We start from the raw sequence: 24396 nt of genomic DNA, 5'->3' as shown, positions 1-24396 counted from the left end.
TTTCTCAGGGATATGCGGCATTTAATAACACTCCAGAAATGGTGCAGAACCAAACCCGAAATGTTGAAGAAGGTGAGTTTTGACCAACTAATATACTAAGAGTAGCTTTCTTCAAAGGGGCTATTCATTTAATTGAATAATGGAAAAGTAGGAATGAAACTGCTTGTATAAGGTCGCATAGCTGTCTGCCTGTTTCTCTTTTCTTGTACAAGTAGCTAATTCATGAATGAACTATTTCCAGGTAGTCAGCCATGTACAGAACAGCTTTCAGTTGAAAACTGAAAAGGATGCAAATTTTTATGGGATTATTAAAGTGCACCCGTTAGAAATGGGGGCTATGGCTGGGAGATCTCATTCCCTGGTTGCTGCAGACATCGCTGCAAAATGATGATTGAGATTTGTGTTAAACAAGTGTCCTAATTCATTATAAAAGAGGGCACAACTTAATTGTTATTACGACTTATTAACCTGATATATAATAGATGTTTCGAACCTTTAAATGTGCCTCGTTTTTACCTCTAAAGGTATATTGGGACCCTCTATAAATTAATAGTAACTTTATTCCCCTTATATTTGCTAAACTGAATGGTTTGAGAGAAACTGAAAGAGTAAGTTAATCCATAATATATCTTATATGCCCAGAGTGCCAAGAGAAAAATGACTGCTTTGCATCACCTGCATACCTCCCGTTGGACTTTGGGAAGTCCTACTTGAACAATGAAACTCGGGAAAGCATGTTTTGACAACTATCCCAGGGTTCTCACCTTGACATGAAAATGAGCACAGACAGGCATCCTGTTTGAGACTTCAAATTGCTTTTTTTGTTTTAAAGACAGCTTGGGCTATGATTCAAAAGGATCCGTGACTAGAAATGAGCCATGGAATGCAGATTCAACCTCGCAGGCCTCATTAGCACAGAAAGTGTCCATTGCTAAGGGAATCTGTAGTATGGAATCTGAAATACAATATGTGGAAAAAGGAAGGAATAAGGGTGCGCCTAAAACAAGTGGAAATAACAAATAATAATATAAAAGTAGGTTTAGCAGCAATAACAGAAACGTCCGAAAAATGTCCAAATATAATATAAAAAATTGGAATAACAACAGGTACCTATTCGTCCGAATATAAAATATCCAAATGTGCAAATGGTGGTCCTAGTAGTCCATCAGAAAGGTATGTAGCGTCCGAATGTATATTTGTAGTTTGGAGATAAATATGCGGGAAGAACAGAAGAGAGAATAACTCCAATGGTATAGTATAAAAACAAAATATGGATATTCTGTAAATAACAGTGGAACTACTCACAATATTCAGAGCTTAAATCCAGCTCTGGTATGGATAGCGTGAAGGGGAATAATCCCCACTCAAGGATATGTGGTGCTCCTCTTTGGTCCTTTGGTGAAAAGATGGAGTAGTTTTTAAGAAAAAATAAAAATATAGTGCTCACTGTATAAATGATGAAACAATTAAAATGAGCTAAAATATACTCACGGTATATAGAGCAGACGTACTGCTCGGTGGATGGCGTATGGGTGGTATAATCCCCACCTGAAGGATTCTTTGGTAATCCAATATGGTTGAAATCAATAGTGGTTAGGTCTGGATAAAATAAACTTGCATAGAATAAAATAGCAAATAATATAATATAAAGGTGAAAGAAGGAATGTGGCAAACCAGTGTATAATAGCCAAATATTCCTTTAATAACACTTTGATTTATAAAAGAAAAAAGTTTCTATACGCGTTTCGCCACAATAGGCTTCATCAAGTAGAAACATATATAAAAAAGCTCTTTTTTATAGCCAAATATTCCTTTAATAACACTTTGATTTATAAAAGAAAAAAGTTTCTATACGCGTTTCACCACAATAGGCTTCATCAAGTAGAAACATATATAAAAAAGAGCTTTTTTATATATGTTTCTACTTGATGAAGCCTATTGTGGCGAAACGCGTATAGAAACTTTTTTCTTTTATAAATCAAAGTGTTATTAAAGGAATATTTGGCTATTATACACTGGTTTGCCACATTCCTTCTTTCACCTTTATATTATATTATTTGCTATTTTATTCTATGCAAGTTTATTTTATCCAGACCTAACCACCATTGATTTCGACCATATTGGACTACCAAAGAATCCTTCAGGTGGGGATTATACCACCCATACGCCATCCACCGAGCAGTACGTCTGCTCTATATACCGTGAGTATATTTTAGCTCATTTTAATTGTTTCATCATTTATACAGTGAGCACTATATTTTTATTTTTTCTTATCCCGAGTTGGACTACTCCATCTTTTCACCAAAGGACCAAAAAGGAGCACCACATATCCTTGAGTGGGGATTATTCCACTTCACGCTATCCATACCAGAGCTGGATTTAAGCTCTGAATATTGTGAGTATTTCCACTGTTATTTACAGAATATCCATATTTTGTTTTTATACTACACCATTGGAGTTTTTCTCTCTTCTGTTCTTCCCGCATATTTATCTCCAAACTACAAATATACATTCGGACGCTACATACCCTTCTGATGGACTACTAGGGCCACCATTTGCACATTTGGATATTTTATATTCGGACTAATAGGTACCTGTTGTTGTTCCAATTTTTTATATTATATTTGGACATTTTTCGGATGTTTCTGTTATTGCTGCTAAACCTACTTTTATATTATTATTTGTTATTTCCACTTGTTTTAGGCGCACCCTTATTCCTTCCTTTTTCCTCCATTGTATTCTAAGGGGTCCAGAGGGGATTCCCCTTTTAAGGTGTGCTGCCTTGCTGTAATATTCCCTGTTTCTTATCAGCGCTGAACCTTATCCTGATCTGAAATACAATATGTGTCTGTGCTCATTTGCATGTCAAGTTGGGAACTCTGGGATAGTTGTGGAAATATAACTGGTCAAGTTCCTGAGTTCAATGAGTACTTGTAAAAAGTGCAACTTAAAGGGACACTATAGTCACCAGAACAACTACTGCTCATTGTATTTATTCTGGTGAGTACAATCATTCCCTTCAGGCTTTTTGCTTTAAATGCTGTCTTTTCAGAGAAAATGCAGTTTTTACATTACAGCCTAGTGATAACTCCAACGACCACTCCTCTGACGGCTACTAAAGGTGCTTCCTGGAGCAGTGCTACACACTGTGCAGTACTGCCATTCAGTGTCTCCACCCTCTGCATGGAGACACTGAACTTTCCTCATAAAGATGCATTGATTAAGTTAATCTCTATGAGGAGATGCTGATTGGCCAGGGCTGTGTTTGAATCATGCTGGCTCTGCCCCTGATCTGTTTCATTGATAGTCTCAGTGAATCTATAGTAAATCATTGTGATTGGTGCACAGAATCACTTTTGATGATGTCCGCTGTAAGCAGGCAGATCAGGGCCAGAGGCAGCAACTACAGACTTGAATACAGGTAAGATTTTACTATATTTAGGGAGGCAAGGGGGGCCAGGAGTGGATAGATGGTGGTTTTAACACTATAGGGTCAGGAATAAATGTTTGTGTTTTTGACCCTATAGTGATCGTTTAAGATGTAGTGATTCATAACTGTAATATTTTTATTTGCACTGGGGGAGTTTTATAGTGTTTGGTCTCACTACAATCTCTTTGGTACCTAAACCTCAGGTTTTCCTAATAAGCACTTAAGGATTACAATCCAACTTCATGACAAACGCATATCTCATAATTTTATTTTGTTTCTGCTGTCATGATGATGTTTTAACTTCCCACTGCTTCAAAACTATATATATATTTTTTTTTTTTATATCAAAAACCGCCTTTATTTACATCTAATTTGGCTGTTTAGCCATGATAGTTTAAATGTCTACACTTTGATCTCTTTAACTACTTGTAACTAATAAAATGTTTTGTTTTCCAATATCTTTTTTTGGACTGTATTGGAATTTTACCAGCCATTCCTTGTAAGTTGTTTACAAAAAAAAAAATCCTGTGCATGTCAGAGAAGGCGATTCATTTTACTACTTTCCCAAGTCAGAACTTTCTTTAATGTACCAGTAGCAAAAAATAGATTTTCCTGACGAACCATAAACCTTTTAATTGTCATGTTACTTGGCCTTCAGATTCCAATTTGTTACAAATTATAAAACTCTACTGTGATATTGACCTTCAACACAGACATAGTATGCATGAAAAGGTAAAGGCTTTCAGCATGCTAATACATACACAAAACTAAATTGTCTGAAGGTATTAAGGTGAAGGCTATCGAGATGAAGATGGAATATTAGAGGTGACAGCCATTTTGATGGAAAATCTGTTCTCTTTCAAGTTCAAACATTACAAGCATACAGACATGGTTCTTACTTGAAAATGTATCCCAAAGGCAAAAAGTAAAAATGTGTAGAAAAAAAAAAAGAAAAATATCTTAAATTCCAAAACCTGTGGGGGGGGGTTTCCTTGTTTAGCCAGCACACAGAGATGAATATTAAGTTTCCCAGAGAAAGAAAATTCTGACTTCAAATTCCAAAAAATATTCATTTATCTCCATTCATTGTGAAGTGCACTGTGATGTTTGTATTCATTTTGTGGACCATTTGCACCCATCCACCCCTACACTTCATGATCCATTTTTATTTAAGCAAATCGCTTTATATTTATCTACTCTGCTTCACTTTTTACATGATGTATTTTATGTTTTTTGTTTTTGTTTTTTAGATGTAAAAAATATTTTGGATTCCATTGGGTCAAATATCTCCAATTATTCAAAAATGATACCTGTCCTTCATATTATTTCCAATTTAACATCCTACCTTTCTCGGGGTGAAATGTACGTACGGGAATATTACCCTGTGGTCGAACAGTATGATTTTTACAGGTATGTCCTGCTGTAGCAATACACAGTACAATGTCTCCTACTTGTAAACTGACTTTTAATAGACATTTACTGGGGTCATTTTTTGATCCCATATTATGATCCCATCAAGCATTCGTGGAATGTGATCTATGCAGTTGTGATTACACTAACAGATTGAGGCAGCTATGTCCTGATATCCCAATTTGTCATGAGAAGAGAGATGGCTTTTTCTTCCCATCTCATCTCTTGTACAGAACCCTAAACACCAACCCTTATATTATATATAAAACTGCACTATCGTATATGTCTCTATACTCATTTTACTTTTACTTTTTTTTTTTTTTTAAGTTAGGCTATGGCTAATGGCTAGTTGCTATATTAAATAATCTCAATGTATCTTTCCTTGTAAAATATTTTATAAATCAATGAAATATTAAAAGGTTTTTTTTCTTCTCATTCAGCTTTGTGGTTTGATTGTGGACCCAATATGGGATTTTCCTTCTAGCCACTTTATAATTTCATATTTATTTTTTTATCTGATGTTTATTTCTTTGTAGGTGGTCCACATGAATAAGAGTAATATAAAGTTAGATCTTTTATGGTTCAACTATATATTGTAAATCTATCATCAATTATGTCAAGGTTTAATATAATAACTCCAGAGGTCTCAAACTCATTAGAGTGACTTGATAGTAAATTTATTAATGTGTTGTCATCCTTTAATGCACTTAAAGGTTTCATTATTGTTGTAACTGATGATCACCTCACAGAACAGCTGTTTTGTTATTTTGGGGAACAGTAGCGCCCTAAAAAAATAATCAGTTTGCAATATTGGCCTTTAGTAATTAGGCAGAAACACATACTTTAAAACATTTCAACGATGGGTGCAAAAGAGAAAAAACATCTAACCTGTCGTGATCTCTTCACTAAAAGAAAACCGAATTGTTTAAAGTGTCAAGAAAAGAAATGCTATTTTTATTAATGATAGATCAGAGACCGTTTTAACGTCGGAATTAGAAAAGTCTGGAAACTATAGTTAAAAAAAAAAAAGCTTATTGTAAAATAAAAAATTACCAGAATTATATCATAGGCTCATCTAGCCAAGTTTGATTGGGAGCAATACAAAGTTCATACATTTTATATATTGGAAGCAAAACTCACTCAGATTGAAAAACAAGAATGATTCAATAAAGTAATGGCACATATTACTACATAGTTAAACTTCTACCACCTCAAACCTAAAAACCCAAATGGGACAATACACGCACTGCACAAAATACCGGGAAATTCACTGTTTGATAAAAAAAAAAAAGGCCTGGAAATTCACAGTTTGACTCATTCTGATAACTATAACAGATGTGATTGCACCTTCGGCAATCTGTTATGCATGCAATCAATTCTTGTCATGTGAAATATAACATATTTTTGTATATCTTAATATTGATGATGCTAATTCCCACCTTAAGGCATTGTTTGTCATACTATATATATATATATATATATATATATATATATATATATATATATATATATATATTTATTATTGCTCAATTACATAAAACTGAATGTTCTTGATGTGAGGTTGATATACCTCAATATTAAATGATGTGTTCTTTGAATTAAATTATCATGCATTAAAAGCACCTGTCTACCCGAAGGAGACGCAACAGGCTGTCAAAGTGTAACAATGTCATATGTGTATATAAATAGGAGAAGAGGTAACGATGAATGGAGAGAGGGGGAAAATGTTTGTGGAGAGAGAGAAGTAAAAGGGTTTCAAAAAGGGAATAGTTTGGAGAGACAGAGTGAAAACAAAAATGGTGTGGAGAGAGATGTGTTGGATAAAGAGGGGAAAACGTTTGGAGAGAAATTTGGAGAGAAGGGTTTGGAGAGGGGGAAATTATTTTTGAAAGAAAAGTGGGAATCCCAAAATAATGGAGAAAGTTTTGGGAAAAAAGTTATTTTTTTCCAGAGAGGGGTTGGAAAGGCAATGTTATAGTATCGATCAGTATTTGTAACTGGGGCAAATTTGAATTTATTCCAATTACACCGTGAAGCAAAGACATGAAATAGACTGGAATGTTGTATGAAATGAAACGTTTCTTTATATTTGAACCTCGATTTAATAAGCTTCCCAAATGATCGATTATTATAGAGGCTTGTTATTTCACGGTTTCAATGAATGATAACTTATTATGGCAGTTGTTTGCAGGTGGTTGGCATCTCTCGTCCTCTGCTGTATGGTTGCCCTTATAGTTGTCTTCTTCTACTTGGGTTTGCTGTGTGGTTCCTGTGGCTATGACCAACATGCTTCTCCAACCACCAGAGGCTGCATCTCAAACACAGGAGGCACTTTCCTTATGGCGTGAGTACTTATTATTATTATTTTTTTTTTTTTTTTATGCACTGTTCTGAAACCAATCCAAAAGCCTGGTGAACCTTATCCTAGCATGCAGAGTTTTCTCTACAAAGAAATAGAGAAATAGATCAAATAAATTACAATAGCAATATTCTTATTTATTTTGCATAGCAAATTCAGGGCAGAAGCAACATGATGATTGCAGGGAAATCCATTGCTACCACAAAGACAAATCAACAAAGACACCTTAAACAGACACTCCACTGTCCAAATATAAATAACCATTTAGTAAACATACACCAGAAACATTTAATTCTGCATATTTTTAATTGGTGTATATTTATGTAGATCTTTAGTCTGGAGCATTGCAAGCCCCCCTCCCCCCCCCCCTTCCTTTCCAGCCCATACATTCTGTGACTGACCAATTACAGACTTCTCAATGCACAGTGTTGCCATCAGATAATTTGGGGTCCCTTACACAACTCAAGGTCTGGGCCCCCTGGACTCACTCTTAAGCCCACACCTTAGTCCACAGTCTATGTGTAAGGGATGCAGTGTGTGTTTAGTGGATGTAGAGTATTTGGTTGTATAGTGGATGCAGTGTATGTGTAAGGGATGCATTGAGGGAGTGGGGAGAATGAGACACATGGAGGGGTTTGAGTAAGGGGCGCATGCAGTGTTTGTGTATATAGTGAATGTAGTGTGCTTGTGTATAAAGGATGCATGCAGTGTGTGTATACAGTGAATGAGTGTATGTGCGTGTGAGGGATACATTGTTTTGTGTGTGTATGTAGCACAGGATAGGGGCTGTGTTGTGTGTGTGCTGGGGTGAGAAGTGCCGAAGTGCAGTGCCGAAGTGCTTTAGATTTCTGAAAAGTGTCAAAACAAGTGGTTAGGATTATGGGGTCAGGTTTAGGGTTAGGGTCCGAATTGCCGAAGTCCTGGATTACCAAAGTTCAGAATTGAACCGAATGCCATTGATTCGAATTGCCGAAGTAGACACATTTTTTTACTTACCCGAATTTCCAAACCGAACTCAATTTTTTGCCCATGCACATCCCTACTCATCGGTAGGGTAATCCTGCTTTTTGTAGGGCTGTCGTAATGGGCTGCAAAGACTTGCGCCGAAGCAGCATGGCTCGACTCCTGAAAGAGGGAGATTTGACATGATTCAAATTCGAAGGGATGCTTTCCTTTAAGAGCCGTCATTAAGCCAATTTTATCAAACAGAGTTTGGCATCTTAATATGATATCGCAGGGTGCCATTGCAGGAGCTTGGAATGATTTAGCAATGTGGTACACAATAACAAAGGAGAAGTGTTTTGCTTGTTTCTTTGGCAGTATGGTGGCTACCAGCCGTCTGACAAAATGGGGAAGTTCTACTAGGGGTACTGTCTCAGGGCCCCCCTTATCTTTACATTCTTCCTTCTGCCTCTATCATCAAGGGTATTAACTTGCCTTGTGATGGCAGTGTGTGCCATTTTTAGTTGTTGCACCTTGTTGCCAAATGTTTGCAGTCCCTGTTTAAGCTCCATGACATCTTCCTCTGTGGCTCGGGTGCGATCTGTCACAGCTTGTACTTCCGTAGCCATTAACGCCAGGTCTGCCTTCCACATTTGCTGTAGGTTATGTTGCAGGCCGTTTAGCATGGTTTGGATATCCTGCTTAGAGGCTGGGGCAGAGTTATCCACCACCTGTAGGGTCTCTCGGGCAAGTGCAGGCTGTGTTGGGCTGTGAGGGAGTACCTCCCCAGTCAGCATGGCGGCTGCAGCATTAGGCCTATGTCTCTGTGGGCACTTAGTGTGACGGTAGTCGTATTTTGCGACTGTCTTCCCATCACTTCTGCAGTGTAGCTGTTTGTGTGTTGGTCCAACTGCACAGTGGCACTCCATGCCTGATATATGCCGGGTCTATCTGCCCATGTGGTATGCCTTGGGTACTCAAGTGCAGTGTTTCTTTGTTGGGGTGAGAAAAGAAGGCATCAGTGTGTGCAGCAGGGCATCCTGATGCTCGATCCACCCATCCCGATTTTGGTGATGCGACGACGGAGCCGGTATCGTGAGTATTAGACGCCTGTAGCTCGGAGCTATGTAAAATGGCGACAGCTCCAGTGTGCGCTGGCAAGCTCCGCTCCCCAATTTTGTATTTCTTTTTTTAATCTGTTTATGCATTTTACAGAGAAGTGCCAGTTTATAATACAACTAAAGTCCTCTATCTATATACTATAAACCTTCATTAAAGGGTTACACAAACTCTTATGCAACCTATATTTTTTTTATTTTAGTATGCCCTACAGGCCATAACTCTTTGGTCCCACCCCAACAATAAAACTTGTTAAAAGATTTTAAACTTACCTTGAATCCAACGCCCTGACTGGTGATCCCATCCGGACATCACAGGGGGCCTTGAGTGGTCCAATCACTAGCAGCAGCATTGTAACCAGGCTGTGTGATACAAAGTAAATACAAATACAAAAAGAGAGTAATGGGACTAAGCGCAGGACTTCTCTTTTTGTATTTGTATTTACTTTGTATCACACAGCCTGGTTACAATGCTGCTGCCCATCCCATGTGTTCCCTATTAAGGGTTAATAAGTATAGGGGTGTATATAAAAGATACCCCTTTCTGTCTCACTAGAGATATCTTTGCCAGAAGCTCAAGGAAGCAAGGTGAAGGGTCAGTGTTAGGACCCGCTTAGGGGGGTCTGCCTTGACGTTGACAGGCGGGCATTCCCTCCAATGGCCATTGGAGCAACTAAATGGCCTCCATTTGTCTAAATATACATAGGGATTAAGGAGAAAGCGCAAGTAACATTTTCTTTTCTGTGGTTTTTACTATATATTGGGGCTGATGTGTATTGTAGTCGTTGCTGCTGGCCCAGCAGTAATGGGACTAAGCGCAGGACTTCTCTTTTTGTATTCAATTAGCTGAATGCCTGCCTGATCCTGATGAAAGTTCCAGTAGGAACTGAAACGTTGATCTTTTAATGGATTTTCAATAAACTGTAAGTTTTAACCTTTCTAAGTCCGAGAGTGCTGATCACGATCTTCAAATATATATATATAAATATATTTATATATAGAATTAGTGCAATGAAAGTGTTAAACTACCACCATTTGAAATACCCTAGCGTGTCTACTTTTCATAAAAATATGGTTTGATGGGGGTAAATTACATTGGCCGGCTTCAAAATGTCCCAAATAGGACATAGGTGCATGATGACCAGCTGTGAAAATTCCAAGCTGGAAAACTGGAACGCGCACCCTCCAAATAAGGGAACCTGCCACACCTATACATGGATGGTATCACTGTACTCAGGCGATGTTGCTGAACACATATTGGGGTGTTCTTTGTCAGTAAACCTTAAAGTTCTCAGTACATGTATTCTTAAATTGCTATGTGTGTCACACAAATCACCAATTATTTTTATTTTTTTTAATTTGGCATAGATTGGTGGTAAAATGGTTGCATGAAAAGAGTCAAAATACCCCAAGCTTAATACCTTAGGTTGTCTTCTTTAAAAAAAAAAAAAAAATCTCTGTTACATATCGATATCTCTGTTACAATGTAACTTTCATTCATTTTGAAAAACAAAAAAAGTGCTAATTGTACTTATTGCCCTATAACTTGCAAAAATAAGTTAAGAACATGTTAACATTGGGTATTTCTAAACTCAGGACAAAATTTAGAAACTATTTTGCATGGGTGTTTTTTGGCGGTTCTAGATGTGTAACAGATTTTGGGGGTCAAAGTAAGAAAAAGTGTTTTTTTTTTTAATTTGTTCATCATATTTTATAAAAAAATTTTTATAGTAAATTATATGATATGATGAAAATAATGGTATCTTTAGAAAGACTGTTTAATGATATATAACATGTGTGGGTACAGTAAATGAGTAAGAGGAAAATTACACAAAATAAACACACACACCGCAGAAATGTAAAAACAGCCCTGGTCCCAAACGGTTAAAAAAGTGAAAAATGGTCTGGACACTAAGATGTTAAATTCAGAACACTGCAGCGACAGGCTATAGACACCAGAACAACTACAATAAGCTGTAATTCTTCTGGTGACTACAGTGTCCCTTTAAGTTAACTGCATCTCCTTTTGCTCTCCTGTTCCCAGGTGTCACCATGTAACAGACATTTCTCCTTAATGGGATAGTGTTCGTAAATCAGAACCCCAAAAGTGATAGCGGCACTTTAATTGTATCCTTATTTCTAAGATGTCCTTTGTTCAGCTCTGTAGATTAATATGTCACTGATTTCATGAAGACCTGTTAGTCATAGAAAACATTTATAGTATGTTGACAATTTAACCCTTCGGGCCTCTAGGGAATTTAGAGAAGGCTTAGTACAAACTATTACAGAGCAATAGTCCCCGTATTGGTACTCAGAGGGTTAAATGCACTCACGACTCAATACGCAGACTGAAACTTTTTTCTTACTTTTGGTCACCCTATTGCATACCATTTCAACATGTTTTAGCAGGTTTCAAACCTTTGTAACTAATAAATAACCTTTCAAACACATTAACTACCCTTTTAGTGTGACATACTTGATGATATAATTCTTGTGCATTGCAGACTATTGATTTATGGCTTAATATGCAAAGGTGTATTCCTTGCAGCACAAACACTAAAAATAAAGCTATTAAAAATTTCTGTAGAAAGGATATGCAAAAAATATGGCCTACAGTAATGAAAAAAAAAAAAATATTAAAGTTAAAATCTAAACTTAAATTCCTGTTTTTATTGATTTGTATTTTTTTATTTTTCTTTATTGGCAGTGAGGTATAGATACCAAGCCTATGGCTGTATTATGAGTGCCCTAAATACATTTAAAATATACCCTTTAATAGTAATCCTTAAAATCTAGTATGAGTATACATAGTAAGAGTAATGCTCGAATAATTATGAACTAAGGTATATACACAAATAAAGTAGAAAAGGTCCTGTTCTAAAGTGTCCAGATACCTTGACCTAGTGGTGTGTGCACGAAATAGTTTTTCAACCCACAATAGCTAGGTAATTAACGTTGGCTATAAAAATACGTTAACAAAATTATAAGCTAAGGTGTAAGCAGTCTAATAGATCTGTGTCTTTTTAGTGATTATATTCTGAACATTACTGTGTTAAACTCAAATAAAAAAATATATTTTTATATGCAAAAATAAGAAATAATTCTTATTGCTAGATAAGTCCTTATTTTGGATAGTATAAACAACACAAAAGGAGTATAGCACATAAAATAATAATAAAAACAAAAAATATAATAGTGAAATACATATTGTGTAACTTTAGGAATAAAAAAGCCAAGAGTGCACTCACAAAAACAGAATATGAAAAAGTGTCGCGTCCATATATGTGTGTGTGTTTCAAGGTGTTGGGTGTCTAATAAACGCATAGTTGTGGCTTCAAAGAAGGTTAGAGCTCCCTTAAAAATAATTCTCAATAGCAAAAGAATCTGATGGAAAACACTGTATTCACTTGAAATCCAGAGTCTTTTCAAGCTGAAGACTCACCTCTTCCATTGGGCATTCAGTCCACTCAGCTGACCTTTAGAAACTCCTAACTAGACATGTGCATTAGTTTTTTTTTGTTTTTTTTCTAACGAATTTCATTCAAAAACAAACGGTTTACGGATGAAATTTCGGATTGACGAATCAAATTTTTATTTAGCATTCAATGGAGTTCCGGCATACAGAAGCAAGGACTCTGATTTGGTTAAACTGCTTAAAAAGATTGACCGAGAAATTGGGCGACAGTGGTCACAGTCTATTAGCACTATAATCACTACAACAGCACGTAGAGGTTATGGTGCTGAAATTGTCCCTTTAATTCATTTTCACAAATGTTAATAGCAGGTTTTGTGTGTCTCATTTGTTTAATTAAAATCTATGCTTTGTTTTATACAGTGGCGTTGGATTCAGCTTCATCTTCTCATGGATACTCATGCTAACAGTGGTCGTTACTTTCATTACCGGTGGGAATATAGAAAAGCTAGTTTGTGAGTCCTTCCAAGACAAATCTTTGTTTAAGGTGAGATGAAATTGTTTGTTTAATATTTATATAGAATATTTCTGATGTTTGTTCTCTGCACAGATATAAATTCGTAAACTAAGGCATACGATATTTTGTTTTGTCATCTTAAAGGCATACTGTGACAACATTGCTTTAATGTCTCATATAAAGCATTTCAAGATGTGAATATTTTTCAGAAAGTAAATTATAGCTATTGCGTATGTTATTTATTTCATATAAGGGTTATATTATATGTTCTGTTGAGTTTAGTTATTTTGATTTAAAAAAAAAAGTTTTGTCTATCATCACAATTACTTCTGGAAAAAGGCACACGCAAGGCACTTAATGGAAATTACGTATTACCCATGATTTTATTTTTGGAAAATATTCATGATAAACCCATAAAAGAGTCTTCAGTAAAGTCACTGTTTGGTCTGATGGAAAAAAATTTAAATCCTAAGTAGGTTTGCAAAAACATAAAAATAATATGTTCAAAACGGGAGGTGCAGGTTTCAGTAGGCAGAGGTAGTGTGAGTTTATCTAACTTTTCATTGACTGATTGACAAAACCACATACTTCGCTGGAACATCAGCTTTGGAAAACGGAACATTCCTTCTTCGATTTGAACAAAGTTAAACATTTTGTAAACGTTGATGTTTAGATTAAAGTTTTTTTTAATACATTTATAGGTTAAAATGTCTAGTCATGATTGATGAAACTAATGAATTCATCTAGGGTGAGGCATGGCCATTTTTATTTTTTTGTCTTACAGCTATAGCAAAGCAAAGGTAAAATCAGATGGTATTACTTGATAGTAATTTGTAATGCAATATAGCCAAACTAAGCCAAGCATAATGTAGGAAATAGATTTGTAATCCAATTTCTTGTCCCTGTCTTACATTTTCTATCAATCTTTTTCTATCAGTCTTTATTTGATCAATACATCATCTAGTTTCCTGATCCATCTGGGTCAACTTTCACACTTCCACTATTTATCCTTTCTAGTCCCTCATCTCTTGGTTGATCATGGATCATGGACTGCGATTTTTATAGCGCTTTTCTCCCTGTGAGACTCAAAGTACTTTACAAGTATACAAACATAAAGACATAAAAGTAGACATGTGCACCAGTGAAATTTTCGTTTCATACAAATGATTTCGTGCTAAATAAAAATGTAATTTGTCAATCCCGAATTTCGTCTGTGAACCATTCGTTTTCGAATGAAATTCGTTCAAAAAAAACTAATGCACATGTCTAGTTAGGAGTTTCTAAAAGCTCAGCTGAGCGGACTGAATGCCCAATGAAAGAGGTGAGTCTTTAGCTTTTTTGTAAAAAGTGTGTAAGGACGGTGCCTCTATGATTGCGCACGGTAAAGAGTTCCAGAAGGTAGGGGAGCGTGGCTGAATGCCCTGGAACCTGAGTCTGTCTTTATTCTTGGCACTGACAGGAGGGATTTGCTGGCTGACCAAAATGAACGGGATGAATGTAGGGTGTCAGGAGCTCTTTCGGGTACTTTGGGCCTTGATTGTTTAAGGCTTTAAAGGCTTACAGGTCAATTTTAAAATATGTTCGCCATTTAATTGGAAGCCAATGCAGGCAGTGGAGAACAGGTGTTATGTGGCAGCAATGAGTTTGATCGGTCAGTAGTCTGGCTGCTGCATTTTGTACAGTCTGAAGTCGATGGAGTTATTTTTCTGGGAGGCCCAAGTAACATACATTGCATTGGAATACTCTGTGCTTTTATTTATTTAAGTCGAGTCTTGCCATTTATACCTCAAGTATCTACACAAATCTAAGGACAACAATCCATACCCACTGGTTTCATCCTAGTTATCACAATTTTTCCTAGTTAATGATCTTCCTATATTATGTACTCACTCTAGTTGATTATCCGTATTCCACTTTAAGTTCCGCAAATGTTAAACTCATGATAAAACTTCTATTCCAGTAACATGACGATTACTGTTGGCAAAGATCTTTCTAGTTTTCCTCTGTTGTGTTTTACAACAGATTGCTGTTTGGCAACATACATAATGAACGAGCCTATACTTTCGAGAATAATGTGTTGGCCTTTCTTTTACCTCCTGTAAAAATAGAGAAAAACAACTTCTTGAAGCATTATGAATGACTATATAATCCATACAAAAATTACCCTTAAGGGCAAAATCTAATTAGCCTATCCTTTTCAAGCAATACTGGTACATATTTTATCAAGCTGTAACCTGCTTGACAGATTGCGATTTTTGTGATATCCCCAATTCACAGGAAGCCCAAGGCATAAACAGCTTAGTTGGAATGTGCAGTTTTCTTTGGCACAAAAATAAGAAATATGTGATTATTTTTTAAGCATTAAGTTGAGACATTGTGACTGCATATTTACTATGTGTGAAAAATTGGGAGGAATGCATAAAGTATGATTTGGCATGACTCCTCAATGTCACTGGCATGCTGCGATTTCTGTACCTGTGTGCAACTTCTGAGCGATGTGTTAAGTGGAAAGAATATTTGTTAAAAGTTTTTCAGTTCTAAATTCCTGCAAGTAAAGAATTCTATGCAAATGCAAAATGTTATTAGGTAATGTTACTTTGGATTTTTTAACGTTATTATGACGGCGTATGTGCATGGATGCTTCTCAAAGCCCTCCTCACCAATGTATGGGATAATGCTCACTATGCGTTGACTTACTTGTTTGTAGTTCTCTTGTTTCTTGCAGTGATTTATAATATACATACAGATAATTCACTTATTAATGTATGGCAAATGTTTTGTTTTTTTTTTTGTTTTTTTTTAACGTTTCTTTACAGAACATCAACACACTTGCTGCTTGATTCCTTTAAAACACACAGCTACTTATCTTGTTTTCAGGCGGCTAATGTTGTTATTTGAGGAGCACAATCTCTTTGTGAAAATTAAAATGTTATGTTTCTGCTGCCCATGTTACAGAGAGCCAAAAGAACCGAGTAGTTCTATGTGGAGTGAGACAAACAGCCGTTTCTTTTAGATCTCGATAATAAAATCAACAAGGTTAATCTGAATTACTAGCAATGGAGACAAGGAAAGTGCCGCAAAAAAAAGACCGTATAGACACTAAAGTATTTCAATCTATGTGAATGGATTTTTAATATAGTAAGTGGTTTGAATACCACCATTGTTCATGCTACATGATGTGTGTAGTTTAATTGTGTTTCTATGTATTCACATGTATTCTGTATGTATCATATTGTGTTTGTGTGTCTACCTCAAATATGTCATTTTTTTTTTTTTTTTTACAGGTTTTGGATTCCCCTTATCAATTAAATGCACAGTGGAAACATTACCTTTCAGGCATGCTGTATCAAAATCCCAACATGAACCTTACTTTTGAAAATGTATATAGGTAAGAAATAGCCAGTAATAAAATGCTGTGCTCCAATTTTGATTATTGTTCCAGTACTCATTCTGTGCAAACTTGGCCGGAATCTGCACCAAACATAAGGTCAGAATACTACCCAGTGGAAATCCCTCAGATTTAGCAGGTCCGAGGAAGACTTCGGAACTTTGCGAAACATATGTATAAAAAAAACAGAATAAGAGCATAATTTGTAAGTTACAGTGGCAGGCAGTTGTTCTCCAATTATTTAATTAGCACTAAATATCAATGTACCATTACTATACCGTGTTAAGGTTTAATAAGCACTAAACATTGCTATATGCTTAAAGGGACCTTATAGTCACCAAAACAACTTTAGCTTAATAAAGCAGTTTTGGTGTATAGATCATGCCCCTGCAGTCTCACTGCTCAATTCTCTGCCATTTAGGATGTAAATCACTTTGTTTATACAGCCCTAGTCACACCTCCCTGCATGTGACTTACTCAGCCTTCCTCAACACCTCCTAAAAAACAACCTATAATATTATATTAATAATAATAATAACAATCTATTATATAAGAATAATAATATACTATGTATCTTTATTACACAGTCTTTTTAATCTCAAATTTCTTATCTTTTGCTCTGTTAATAGCCCCCTAGACTCTGCAGTAGACATGTGCAATTTGTTTCGTTCCGAATGTATATTCGGATGAATTTCATGAAATTCAGACATTCAGATCCTTACCCCTACTGTTCTCTATCTATACTTTTTGTGGACCCAGGACATACTTGAAAACGAGAGCAATCTCAATGTATCTTTCCTGGTAAAATATTTTATAAATAAATAAATAAATAAATACTGCCTCCCTTGGTAAACTCATGAGCTCCTTTGGCTTCCGTTATCATTTCTATGCGGATGACATGCAAATCTACCTGTCCTCTCCTGATCTCTCTCCGCCCATCTTGACTCGTGTCTCTGACTGCCTCTCTTTGATTTCAAACTGGATGGCTGCTCACTTCCTTAAACTCAACCTGTCCAAAACAGAACTTCTGGTCTTTCCTCCCTCAAGGGTTGCTACTCCTGTGTCTGTCTCCCTCCAAGTCAATGGCGCTACCGTCACCTCTACCTTACAGGCTCGCTGCCTGGGTGTTCAATTTAAAATTCTGGTGCTTGCTTACAAGTCCCTACAAAATGCTGCTCCAACCTACCTATCCTCCCGAATACACAAGTATGTCCCGTCGAGGCCCCTACGCTCTGTCAAAGACCTACGTATATCCTCTGTCCGTACTCCCACCTCTAATGCTCGCTTCCAAGATTTCTCCAGGGCTGCACCTCTTCTGTAGAACTCCCTTCCCTTCTCCATAAGACTTTCACCCAGTCTCCACTCATTCAAAAAATCATTGAAAACTCACTTCTTCAAGAAAGCATATCAATTAAACTGTTAGCACGTTTTTATCCCTCACACCCCATGACTCCTCTCCTGCAACTGTCAAAAATTACCTACTAAGCCCTCAGAGAATACTTTTCAAACAGCCTATTTCGTACCACTACTTTTACCCTTTGGGTCACTGTACCCCACTCGGAGAAAAGGCAGTGTTTACATTGCCCCCTAGGGACACCTCCAGTGTTCCTATGGGAAAGCATTGGATTGGCTAAAAATAAATTCTGATGATGTCAGCAAGAAAGTGAATCGGGGGTGGGGCCAGTTTTGAATAAGGTTTTTTTTTTTACCTTTTAAGTTGTATTACCTTTTAATTGGGTTAAGGGGGGTAAGTCATCTAAATAGTTTTAACACTATAGGGTCAGGAATATATGTTTGTATTCCTGACCCTATAGTGATCCTTTAATTAGAATGATGAACAATTTTCAAGCAAGAGGTAATTTTAGATGTACTCCAGTGATACTTTGGGCTTCTTTCAGTGAAGACTGTCAAGTTACCCCAGTGATTGCAGGACAGTCAGTCACATCAGTGTTATTGAGGCAAAGAGCAGTCTCACTCTACAGAACTGTTGGAGAATGTAGATAATCTGAAGGATTGCAGTTGGTGGTGACCTGCATCAAGTGCTCTCTACATAAATATTGGGACAGAACTCCTGACACTTCGTCCCACATAAAACCAGACCCACAAAAATACTCCATAGACAGAGCTCTAACAAAACCCTTCCAGGAACTGGACTTACATAGGATTGCTGTACTGAACATGCAAGTTCCCTGTTGGGGAAAATAAGGGCCAGTCCAGGCATACTGTAGTTAATGGAGCGGCCCCCTGGTTCAAATCCTATGGATTAGTTTAGGCCAGTGGCGTACACATGACCCATGGGGCCCCGGTGCGAAAATTGATCCGTGGGCCCCCCCCCCTTCGCGCTTACTCTGCGCGGGCCAGGGCAGCAACACATGGCGGCGGGCACCTGGTCGCAGGGGTTGCAGGGCTGCGACCGCGGTATTTACGCCAGTGCATGCAGATGCACACACACTTAAAGGACCACTACAGACACCCAGATCACATCAGCTCAATGAAGTGGTCTGGGTGTCAGGTCCCTCTAGTTTTAACCCTGCAGCTGAAAGCATAGCATTTAATCCCCCCAGCCTCCTTACCTTTTGGAGTGCTGAGGGGATTCCCTGGGGTCCAGTGGTGCTGCTGGGCTCCTGGGGGGGCAGTCACCCGGCGGGCAGTCAGGCTGGCCGGTGCGCGAGGGAGCACTCTCCCCTGAGTGCTTCCTCTTCAGCTCCCTCGCGCGCCGCGTAATGATACCGGCGCCGGAAGATGACGTCATCTTCCGGCTCCGGTATCAGTGCGGTGCGCGAGGGAGCTGAAGAGGAAGCACTCAGGGGAGAGTGCTCCCTCGCGCACCGGCCAGCCTGACTGCCCGCCGGGTGTAAGCAGGGCCAGCCTCGGGGGGCCCGGAGGTGGCCGGCTCCTGGGCCCCCCAGGAGAAGAGGCTGGCCCAGTGGCTACATACAGGGTCGCAGGGGCGGCCGGGCCCCCTGGTGGGCCGGGCCCGGTCGCAGCCGCGACCCCTGCGACCCTGGTATGTACGCCACTGGTTTAGGCTACTCTCTCTATAAATGACTACACATTTTGACAGCGACAATAAATAACCATAACATATGAATATTTTGTCTGCACAGAGTGAAGTATGCCAGTGACTTAACATCTGTGTCTTTTTGGAATAAATACCCCTTGCATTCAAATACACAATAAAATGTGTTACTAAGACTGACAATCATATTGGTTCACTGTCTTTTACAGTACTCTCACAGCAATCGTGGTGCTTACATCTTTTATTTTTATTTGTTTATAGTGAATGCAAGGAGAACAAAGGAATCTTCACTGCTCTCCAGATGGACCATATTTTCAATTTAAATGATTTTCTGAACATAAGCTTGGTAAGAGAACTGTGGGATAAATGTTGGCAGCATTATCATGCTTTTATTATCAGAGGGTGTAATACCACCCTATAGACATCTGTTTAGGGCTTTTATCTGAAATGATAAAAGTGACCTTTTAAGCACATTCATATCGTTTTAACATAAAGACCATTGTCTACTCTCTCTTGAAATATACTCAACAAGTAATGCCGAATCCACCTCGATTCTGCCCAACAGCAAACCTACCTCCACCAGGCTGAAGAAAAATAAGGGATTATGGGTGTTGTAGTACTTATCATTATTCTGATATTCTGCTGGGTTACTTATTATTTTAATAACTATGCTAGGGCAACTATGATGGCAGTTGCTTCTCAGCAATTTAATATCTAAGAATAACCGTTTAAAACGGCACTGTCATGCCAAATTTACATTTCTCCTATTGTTTCCTCTTCTCTTCCTCTTCCAGAATCTGTTCTTCTTTTCTTTACTTCTGATCTAGTTTTCTTTAAAATGTAAGACAAAGTAGGGGCTACTTTGTCTTATGTATTTTTCCTACGCCTGACATTCTATGACACAAGGAGGAGCTTAAGTCCGCTCCACTTCCTGTGTCAGAGAAAGTACCCACACTTCTCCTTGACACAGAAAATGGAGCGGGCAAAGAAAGTCAGGCGTAGGAAAAATACAGAAGACAAAGAAGTCCCTACTTTATCATATGTTTAAAAAAAAAAAAAAAAAAAAAGCTAGATCAGAAGTAAAGACAAGAAGAAAATTTTGCAAAAGATGAAGAGAAGAGGACACAATAAGAAGATAAGTTTGCCTGACAGTGCCGCTTCAATGTCTAAATCGGGACTATCATTTGTATTACTTTTGAATTATCGAACCATGCCCAAGTGTTTATACATGTTAAATGTAACTATATTCATGATTTTTATCATCCTGATTAATCGTAGTCTGCAATCACGTAATGCAAGAAGACGGCACTGATATGCTGAAACATTTTAATGCCATAGCCGCTTTAGAAACATATGGCATGCATCAGTGTTTAGATCAGTCAAAGCAATAACACTTTGTTTTTTTGTCTTTGTCTAAGAAGATTAAGCAGTTTGTTTGTGCTGCCCTGTTAATAGAACGTGTTTCTTACTTTCTCTTGTAGTATGTTGATGATGTTACTGATAAAATTGATTTGGTCAACCTAGACCTTCGTAATATAGTTTTGTTGGATGAAAAAGGAAAACAAAATTTATTGGACTTCAGTGCAACTGGCATTAGTGAAATAGATTTTGATGATTTCTTATCAGAGGTAAGTTCATTTTTTTCAATCCATATTTAGTTCTTTATTTTTTAATTATAAACTTTTCACTTGGGAAACAACAAAAAGTATAAGAATGCAATAGATTGTCCATCTTTTCCAATAATTTTGCCTTTTTACTGTATACTTTGAACCATGCAGTTCTCTTCTTTAATGTGGAATTGTCAGTTCTTTGTAAATTAAAATACTGAATAAAACATAGAAAATCACCTATAACTTGTGTATATCCTTTTTTCCTATGTGGTGCATAGTTTTCTTTCAAAATGTATATTAATCCATATTCTACGGATAGCAGGTGACATCACAATCCAGTTCAGTCAAGGCACAGTCAGGGCACACAATGCAAATTAGGCAGAAATCAGAAACATTGTTTCAGTGTCTCCTCTTCCACTGTGTTCAGTGACTGAAAGGGGCAATATTTATTACAACAATTAACAGGTAGCCAAGATGGAGGTGACCAGTTCCAGGATTGATGTGCATATTTTTACCTTTATTTTTCCCCTCACATATCACATAAATTTATTGGCAAAATAAAGGGAACAGGTACACATATAATTAAAATCATGGGAAGTGACAGTTCCCCAAGAACCACTGCAACCAAATATCCAAATATGTAGTGTATATTCTCCCACTCATGCATACTATGCATACTGTACATACCTTCACAGATACATTGCTGGAACATCTCCTTGGTGACCACCAGACTTCTACTGCCATGGACTTCAAGTTCTATCCAGATCATACCACACAGTGAATCTGCAATAAGTTTATATATCATTTTTTGTAACTCTGAATGTTTATTCAGGCAATAAGTCATATACTTTGTTCTCCATTTTATTATGTCATAATGTATTATTTTTTTTAATTTTTTTTTTAAATTCTTTATTTTTGCAGTGCATATATTAATCACAGGCATACATATGGTACCCCAACGGCAATCCATATGCAGGTTTCAAGACATTAGTTACAGTGGGGAATAGAGAAACAATGCACTTTCTTTTTTTTTTTGTATACATACGGTTTGACATCAGGTTGGATATAAACATGGCTTAAGAATAACTTGCTCATTCTTGCAATATGACATGTCAAAATAATTATGCATTTAACTTCGATAATCATAGATGAGCACACTGGTGCTCATATTGAAAATTGCAGGTCTCTTGTAGTACTTAGGAGGAAAAAATAAGAACAAAAAAATAAGAAACAAAAGGGAAAATAACAATATAGTCAAACGTACGTTTGTGACAGATTAAAGCTAGACACAGTGAGACCCCATTAGCGGTGCAAGTATACATCTCGCCAAAAATCTCAGACTAATAGGACCTGCTAAGATGAGCATGCGTAGGACCATTGGGTCTGCCTATGAATGGGGTGTAACGACTGGCATAACTGGGCGATAAGTAATCATGCTGTGACTTAGCGTTAAGTACACTACCCGATTTATAGTACCGTTTATGATTAAAGCTGCCTAGTTACTACAGTATAATAAGGATCTTTAAGAACATTGCTTAAGATGCGTTAGCGTATCCAGCAACTGCACAGCTCATCAACAGTATGTGGCAGGAGAAGAGGATGCACAATAAATGCTGCAAAAAATAAAATCAAAAAACCTGTTGGACTAGGTGGAGAGACAAAAAAGAATATTAACTAGGTGACTTATACGTGTAACAGTTATATACATGAGTGGGTTGAAATATTTGAGCGCTATCGGGGCTTGCTAGGCAGGTTGATGATAAGATTTACTAAGAAGATATGCCTCCCTGCGCAAATTCTGTCTAGCTTATACTAACTGGACTCAATGATAATTATGTGCGAGTTTCGCTACACAATCTTGGCTCTGAGAGATTTTCATAGGAATAACATGAACTCAAGAAAAACATAGACATCGCTTATAGCAAACTGGTTGACAGTCTTATCTGGTAAACATTGAGCCTTAAGGGAGTCGCAGTAGGTATCCCAGCAGGTTCCGTGTGGTGTATGCTGCTTGGATCCGCTGCAGGAGGGTCGCCTGTACTGCTTCCGTGGGGCTGCCAGTCTTTTTTGATAGGGCGTTCAGCCGATGCCCTGGCTAGGCGTCATGTAAGCAGTGTCTCTGCCCGTTCGGGATCGGTAAGTGGGTAGATGGGGTGGGTTGGTCGTGCCTTGTTGCTGGTGTGCGCCGATGTCCAGGGGGTTGTTTTCTAGGTTCCACTCAGGGCCTCCTCCATGTTGCAGCCATTTTCCCCACAGATGAGGGTCAGTGTGCTGTGACATGTGTATTGCCTTCCTGGGTTTGGGCGTTGGCACCAAGGGGCCCCCTCTGCTCTGTTTAGCGTGGATGGTTTGCCTGAACCTCGTGTGTGGGTTACTCTGCTGCCAGTGAGGCTTACTCGCCTTCCGCTGTGTTGCTCGGGAGTCCTGGCGCCGAGTCACCGGCCGTCCGGTCGGCCGCGGTTTCTGCGTGAGCGGGTCAGTGCTGCGTGGCTGGGCAGGTTGGTGCAGCCTGCGCTCCAGCTGCTTCCAGAACCGCTCAAAGTGCCTGTTGATCCTTGCCAGGACATCAGATACCGCGTCTGTGGGGCTCTCAGCGCCTGCAGAGTCCGCCATCTTGGGCAAAGCTCTGCGCTCGACTGTCGCTTGCGAGATTTGGTTTGCTTTTTCTCCGCTGGGTGGACCGGGATCTCCCCCGCCGGTCCAGAGGGGGGGGTAACGAGGCTTGCTCATCCTGTCGCCTGAGCGTCTCTGGGTCGGGAGAGCGGCCGTCTCTCCCGCCCGTTGTGTGCTAGGCCGCGCTGACCGTCGTCGTGTCGGCGGGTCTCGAGTGGGTCTTTCACCCTCACCCTGCATGCCCTCAGTGGTAGGGAGCCTGTGGGTATCTTTTGTTGTCGTTTTTGCCCTGAGATGCTGCCTTAAGTCGCTTGTTTCGGCTTCGTTGAGCGGGAGCTCCTGAGAGACACGTCTTGTCGCCATGATGGTTAGGCCCCGCCCCCGTCATAATGTATTATTTATCAGTTTTCACATATATACTATTTAGTGAATTGGGCTATGTACACCAATCATTCTATCTGTGGTTCACCCATGCACAATCTGCTGCTTGACTCTCGCTCCCAAGACGAGAGAATGCACATCCCAAGTTGTATGTGTGCACTCACAGCTTGGACCCAATGGAGTAATCCCTGGAGTAA

The 24396-nt window shown here is 38.4% G+C and overlaps 1 protein-coding gene across 13 annotated transcripts in view; it reads left to right on the top strand.

Annotated features, from left to right (window-relative positions):
* The window catches only part of PROM1 (prominin 1), a 161415-nt gene that overhangs the window by 112196 nt on the left and 24823 nt on the right, over window positions 1-24396 (top strand). For all 13 annotated transcript variants that reach the window (XR_010091245.1, XR_010091244.1, XR_010091243.1 and 10 more), the window contains 7 exons: window positions 9-72; window positions 4681-4840; window positions 7032-7184; window positions 13095-13218; window positions 16473-16576; window positions 19857-19941; window positions 21077-21223. Coding sequence is in view for 8 of the 13 variants with exons in the window: in XM_063457799.1 (XP_063313869.1) it covers window positions 9-72; window positions 4681-4840; window positions 7032-7184; window positions 13095-13218; window positions 16473-16576; window positions 19857-19941; window positions 21077-21223 (837 nt within the window). In the remaining 5 variants the exon portion in view is untranslated. The remainder of the gene's footprint in view (window positions 1-8; window positions 73-4680; window positions 4841-7031; window positions 7185-13094; window positions 13219-16472; window positions 16577-19856; window positions 19942-21076; window positions 21224-24396) is intronic.

Source organism: Pelobates fuscus, chromosome 6 (assembly GCF_036172605.1).
Source record: "Pelobates fuscus isolate aPelFus1 chromosome 6, aPelFus1.pri, whole genome shotgun sequence".
Lineage (NCBI taxonomy): Eukaryota > Metazoa > Chordata > Amphibia > Anura > Pelobatidae > Pelobates > Pelobates fuscus.
This window is presented reverse-complemented; position numbering and strand designations above follow the sequence as displayed.